This window comes from Sinohyriopsis cumingii, chromosome 3 (assembly GCF_028554795.1).
Source record: "Sinohyriopsis cumingii isolate HCF-2022 chromosome 3, ASM2855479v2, whole genome shotgun sequence".
NCBI lineage: Eukaryota > Metazoa > Mollusca > Bivalvia > Unionida > Unionidae > Sinohyriopsis > Sinohyriopsis cumingii.
Genome location: NC_142963.1, coordinates 714,523 through 722,025, shown reverse-complemented (window position 1 = coordinate 722,025; position 7,503 = coordinate 714,523). Strand labels below are relative to the sequence as shown.

General features: G+C 36.7%; 1 protein-coding gene across 1 annotated transcript in view; it reads right to left on the bottom strand.

Annotated features, from left to right (window-relative positions):
- Positions 1 to 2,171: 2,171 nt before the first annotated feature.
- The window catches only part of LOC149802320 (uncharacterized), a 55,789-nt gene continuing 50,457 nt past the window's right edge, over positions 2,172 to 7,503 (bottom strand). The window contains exon 6 of the mRNA XM_089951502.1: positions 2,172 to 2,264. Within this exon, the coding sequence (XP_089807628.1) occupies positions 2,172 to 2,264 (93 nt within the window). The remainder of the gene's footprint in view (positions 2,265 to 7,503) is intronic.

Below are 7,503 nucleotides of genomic sequence, written 5' to 3'. Positions count from 1 at the left end.
GCTATCATCGACTTGTATTTTAACATGTTTAGCGATCACTGCAGCGCATGATGTCTGAGCCCCACCTCTGACGCTCCTGTGAACATTCATCGGGCAACATCACCGAGACCGTCTCCTTTAAATGTCACTTAAACGAGTTTTATCAAGTTAACAACGTGCATAGGTAACACGCGTCAACATAAGACTGTGCCAGTTATTGAATATCATGTCAATCTCTAATGTACAGTTTTATTTACAAAGTGTCCCTCGGAGCTCCAACGAGTGTCCGTCCTGGTCCACAAGGGTAAAATGAAGGTGTGTCAGCCACCGATTGTGGTATGGAAGATAAATTTGCGCCCTCGTAGTAATCGATATCAGATCAACCGGGACCACACTCGGTAAAAACCCAAAGAATATGTAAGTCTGCGAAGCGATAGTTGATGAAGCTGAAAGTTTCGCTCGTTAACAGCCACTGATGGGCGTTACATGTTTAGATTAACCCGTGCCGTTGTGCTGATCCTGCCAATGGCTGGCGCTGTATTGTATCCCATGCGTAATATTCGCTTGTCCTCGGGAATTTCATTAATATCTTCCGGATAGTAGAGAACTTTTCTTAGCGACAACTGTCTGAAATTAATCTCATACTGTAGATATTCGATTGGTGTCTTCAGTGAGTTCGTGTATTAACGCTTGAATTTTTTCCAGATTGAAACTGCTATCTGTGAGCCACCACTGATAAATCAACGTGGCCTCATTGATGATTTTTAGCACTTTGCTACCGGCTCGAACCGACCCTACAAGTGTTTGCACCAGATCTGCAAGGTTGTGGGCATCATATGGCCCACGAAATCCTTCTCCTTGTTTCTTTAATGGTTGTTTCTATTGAATTTCTTCCCGCAGGGGAATTTTAGGAAGTTTGGGATCAGGTGGACATTGTACTTGTCCCTTGCGATTTTCTGGCAATATTCTTACAATTTGTTCTTTCAAACCAGATATCACTATTATTTTATTTACTTGGAATAGTGGCCTTCAAGTTCAATACAAACGAAAGTGAGTGGGTTTGACAATCAAGGGCTGTAACTCTACTCCGTGATGTAGAATGCTCAAAACTGAACTCAAGCGAGGTATCGTCGATATCAAGCTGCCTACAAAGTCGACTAAAACCCAATTAATATTAAATAATTATTGTGCAGAAATAACAAAATTAATGTGTTTGTAAACCAATGACTATAGGTCATCTAATTAATGATTTAGAATATTGATAATAAGTAGCATACAGTGACGTTTTAATACCGATCTCTCTATTTGATTTGATTTAAATCCAACCACGAACAAAGGTGGTGTTATGCGGCATTGAAAGCGTGTGAGTAGGCCAATCAGGAGTGATGACCCAGCTAAATGACTATGTTGAATATTCATATTCAAACTCACTGAACCTTCCTAGAATAGTTGCTTGAAACCTCATAATTAAGGACGTGACTGGATCTAACAGTGAAAGGCTATAACTCCACTAACGATGCAGAACTTTGACAATCAAACTCACCTATTATGTCTAGGCAATCAAATCGCATATCAAAGATCATACTAAATTTGGTTGAAATTTAATAATTAATATGGGATTATACTGCAGAAAAAGTGGATGGGCCTGACAATTACTGGCTATAACACCATTTCATTATAATGCAAAATGCTGATAAAAAAAAATAATCATCTGGAACGATAACTCCACTAAACAGATATGCATAAGAATGACAATGAAACTCAGAAAAGACCTCATTAATATGAAGTTCCGTATCAAACTTTGGTTGAAATCAAATAAAAGTCAAGAAATTTGAAGTACGGAAGAGAACGTTGTTGGTTTGATATTAAGGGGACATAACTCTGCCAAACGACGATGTAGATAGCTGACAATTGAGCTCAGCCAATGTCTCCTTAATATCAGCCAGTACAATAATAATAATAATAATAATAATAATAATAATAATAATAATAATAATGATAACAATGATAACAATAATGAGAGTTTTCCAGCGAAATAAAAGTGGGGCGAACGGACGGAAGAACTGATAAAAATACATACTGCATACGGCTCAGGTTTCACCACGCTCGTCTCAGCAAGAACATATAATATCAGATTCGAAACACCATAAATTGGTACGAATATTTCCGATAACACAGAAAACTGATTCAACTCACGCTTCATACCACCCAACCTGGCATAAACTGCTCTGCATCTTGTTGGGATACTCCGCAAACGCCCGGATGCTTCTTAGAATGATCTGCAACTGCCAAAGTACGATAATTAATATGGATTTGTTGACAGGTATTTGTTTGCTTAGATAGATAGATAGATAGATAGATAGATAGATAGATAGATAGACAGACAGACATACAGACAGACAGACAGACAGACAGACAGATATATATATATATATATATATATATATATATATATATATATATATATATAGATAGATAGATAGATAGATAGATAGATAGATAAATAGATAGATATATAGATAGATAGATTTAAATAGATAGATATATAAATAGATAGATAGATTTAGATAGATAGATAGATATAAATAGATAGATAGATAGATTTAGATAGATATTTATATAAATAGATAGATCTATAGATATATCTATAGATAGATTTAGATAGATAGATATATTTAGATAGACAGATGATAGATAGGTAGATAGATAGATAGATAGATAGATGATAGATAGGTAGATAGATAGATAGATAGATAGATAGATGATAGATAGGTAGATAGATAGATAGGTGGGTTGGTAAGTAAGCAGGCATTCAAGCACATGTAGATCATTCCACAGTCCTATCATTCATTTTCCATGTAGATCATTCCACAGTCCTATCATTCATTTTCCATGTAGATCATTCCACAGTCCTATCATTCATTTTCCATGTAGATCATTCCACAGTCCTATCATTCATTTTCCTTCCATGTAGATCATTCCACAGTCCTATCATTCATTTTCCATGTGTACGCTTATAGAGATCAAAGCTTAACTGAAAAACCGTATGTACATACATCTGGGCTGATAACCCAGATGACCGTTTTAAATATGTCTATTTTGTATTGAGTGTTATAAAGTTGTCATACGAAGTAACGTTTCAAAAAGGACATAAGTTCGACTAAATCAAAGATAAACAACGCAGAATAATTAAACGATGTGTCCTTAGCAGCAACAGTCATATAATACGGAAAGGTTCTTACCACGAACAAATTAAAAAAAAGATCTGATTACTAAACATTTTGTTTGATAACTAGAGATTTTTAATTGCAGGTTATCACTCACATAGCAAGTTTCGATGGAGAAACGATTACGCACTCGAATTATTGACAGTAACAGGACTGAATTTATTTGATTTCAGATTGCAACTAATGCAGTATGCACCCTGCAATACGAACTAATGTATGTGCTCTCTCTCTCTCTCTCTCTCTCTCTCTCTCACTTTTCAAGCTTCAATTTAGAGTAATAGAGCTGAATTTATTTGAGTTCAGATTGCAACTAATGTATTATGCCCGCAACAATAAGAACAAATGTAGGTGGTAAATCTGTCTTAACACTGTCTGTCTGTCTGTCTCTGCCTCTCTGTCTTTCCCTCTCTCGAAGAAGAAGAAGAAGAAGAAGAAGGAGACTGGTATCCATCTTAAATCCTAAATTTACATCTAGAAGGAAAAAAGCTATTTATTAAGCGCCCTATAGATACCTTTGACGTCAATTTATGTCAGTGTAACTACTGATACCAAGTCTCGTAAGAACAGACTCTGGCATCTCTTTCATAGATCTACACTAAATATGCTTGGCGTAGATCTAATGGTTACTCTACAATCACGCTGAATGAGAGACTATGTTCTCCTATGCAAGGATCTTCAATTAATTTGATGCAAAGCTTGGCATCTTTCGTTTTCTATATTATGTCTATAGCGCCAACAATTTTATGAGGCCATGTCACAAAATGCTCAGCAAATAATTCTCAAAACCAAAACAATTTTGTGATTCAGTCATATTGATACTTAGTCATAATTTACATTTTTAAAAAAAGATAACAAATAAAGGAAATTTTCATCATTATCAATCCTGATCAAATAAACGTAAGCTCATAAAATATTCACATTTCTCCATATAAATCGTTATACTCATATATTAGTTTAAAACGTCGAGAAACCGTCATTTTCTCCCAGATTTTCAGTGCAAGATTGTTTCTTGCCGTATTCATTTTCTAACTATTTGACCATGAAACTACCTAATACAGTTTACCGTGGGCTTAGAAGAAGGTATACATCTACTATCATGTATGTTGTATGGGCAAAGTTTAGTCGTCTCGTGAAACGCTCGCGTAACAAGATATACTATTATTTTGTTTGTTGCCTACACGATACGCGATATTGAACTGACACACACTTCGTGTCTTGTAGAATTTTGTAAACAAATTCTGCACAAAAATACTATTATTTTTTAAAACGTTTTTTACATGGATAACTCGTTATGGTGTCTGTGCATTATTAAAAGTCACGGTGTGCGAAAATAAAAACACAAAAAACAGCTACCATGATTTATTCTCAGCCAAGTGGGGAACGTGTTCAAATAACTAATTTCGAAATTAGTATTTCACGAAATGCCCGACCTGAGATTGACTTTCAACAATTTTAAGTTTCTACCAAATCGTGATACATTTAACAATCAAAATATATTCCTGATATTTCAAGAAAAATTGTGAACTGACATCTACAAGTTTTAGACTGAGCAACCACCCAGAACTCGCAGATATAAAGTGAGGGGAGACAAATCGAACTAAAGTATTGCTATCAGTACCTTGCGTATTTCATAGTCATTCCCGATATGACTGGGTAAATTGTCCTGGCTTGGAGTCGAAATATTATGATCTAATCGTGAATTCCATGAGTTGAATATGAAGTTTCTTCTTAATTAGACTTTAGAAAAGATAACACTACTTTCTTATGAATAATAATGAATATGCAGCTACAGTGAACTGAGGGGCCCCGAGTGGCCGAGTGGTCTAACGCGCTCTCCGTTACGGATCACTGCCATCTCACCTCTGTCTGCGTGGGTTCCAGTCTCGGATTCGGCTAATGTGGGTATGTGAGAAAGCTTGCCAGTAGCTTCTCGTGGGTCGGTGGTTCTTTCCGGGGTTTTCCCGGGTTCTTCCTCCACCATTAATACTGGCCGCCATGTATAGCCTATCGTGTGCTGAAAAATGGCATTAAACCCTACAACAACAACAACAACAACAGCGAATTGAGCATGTGTATCTAATTGTCCTCTCCTTGTCACACTGATCAATATAAATTTCAAATTCTTACGATTTACGTTCTATGACATGTCTTTTGTGCAAACTATCTGTTATTTTTTAATTAACTTAGTCCATTTCGCTGAAATCTGAAAATGGCAATGCAAAAGATACATGAAAACTATATAGCTAGACCATTCCCTGAAAATCAGTCTCCCAGTTGAAGATCAAACAAAAATAGAATTCATCCACTACTGAGGTCATTTCAGCTTGCAAACGAACGATTATTGATGTGTGGAAGTCGACTTAACAAAACTGCGCTTTTTTGTAAAGAAAACCAATGACACTTTGTCGACCATAATACTACAGACATTTAATTTTAGATACGAGGGGCATGTTAAAAAAGTTCAGAATACCGGTGCTCTGTACAATAAAATTCTTTAGCAGTGAACAGTACGCCAGTGAATCCACTCAAAGATGTTCCCATGTAAGTCTACACTTGTTCACAGTCTGTTTATTCACTTAGCAAATGCTATTTTGTATTCACTCCTTTTTCTATGTTGTTCATACGCTGGAAAAGTGCATTTCCAACCACATGGCGACTTCCAAATATTCTAATATTCAGCGAAAAACCACTTGGAGCTAAATATGGGCTGTATCGGGGATGTGGCAAAGTCCTCCACAACGATGGACTGATGCGTCAGTGAATTACCATAGAATATATGAATACCTCGGATACCGGCGCTTAGTAGTGTTCTATAACTTTTGGCAACACTATGAAGGATTACCAGATGTCTGCGACATTAGTATAGTCAGGCACAGCTATATGAACTAAGTGACCCATTGCATACCCCTCCCAAAAGAAAAGCTTGTATAAAACTTTCTTGACACTCCGAATACATCAAGTGATTTATAGTCTCTGCTCGTTTCCACCGATCCAAAAGTTGTAATCTTCTCTTGAGTCGGGTTCAAAAAAGCAAATCCATGTTTTATTCACTACGGCAATTTCATTCAAACGTCTCTGTAACGCTTTTCATATTTGGTGAGTAGATATGTTTGACAGCTTTAACCAGAGTCTGTTTTTGATCAGCCTTCAACAAACGTGGAACCACACCTTGCACAAACCTTTCAGAACTTCAGATGATTCTTCAATATAATTAAAACAGTTGATGACTTAAAACCCTTATTAATATAAATATCTTCCCTGGTGCGTTGAGCACCTTAATCAGTTGTCGCATTCAAGGCACGTGGGTCATTTTCCATGGATTTGCGACCATCCTTTAAACAATGAAACTGCCCCGAAATTGTAGGACATGACAGAGAATTACATCCGTAAACTTAATCAAGTCGGCCGTGCTATCAGTCGAAAAGTAACCCAAGAGCGCGTGGAATTCACGCTATGCGCGTTGCTCAATAACAGATTTGTTTTCCTTCTCCCGACATTTATGATCACTGTCATTTACCTATCTTACTTCACGCGCATATATATCCAGATGTCCCGTGTGTTGCACGTGCAGATGCAGAATATTTGGTAGAATATTATATATCTATTGATCGACATGAAATGTATTAACAAGTTCGACGAAACAAAAAAGTCACAACAAAATATTACAACTTTTAAAATAATTCTCGTATATTCAATGAAAGTGTTATACCTCTTTCCGCTAAATTATATATACTGTTTGAATTTACGGACAGGAGAGACTAAGCAAAGGCCCGATGCGCTCTCCTAAATATCTTAGGAAGCAAATGCTGGAGGTAGAAGCCGAGTTGCTCAGTGATTAGTGTACTGGACTAGCGACCGAATGGGAGCGGGTTCAAACCTACCCTCAGTCCAGATCGGTTACTGCGATGCACTTAAATTGAATTGCCTGGGCAATAAATAACCTACTTGTGTCGCTGTACCGTAAATACCAAAGCAAACCATACCGGAAGCGACTAAAGTATGATGTCATACAGCCACACAACGTGTTAGATGGAAATGAAAAGCAACGTATTTACTATTCCTTTATTTTCTATATAAACTTTAAAAATGCTACGTGTAAATCACGTGCAAACTGTTTATCAAAATATCTTAGGAGCTTCTTATCTGCGTGATATTTTCTCACGAAAGAGATGTGAAAATCGTTAATATCATACATATGTTAACCTGACCACGTGTTATCAGACCACAACTGCAAAGTGTGCCAACAGTGAACAATCGCTAAGGATAGAAAATAGAGCACATTTGTAACTCGCTTTGA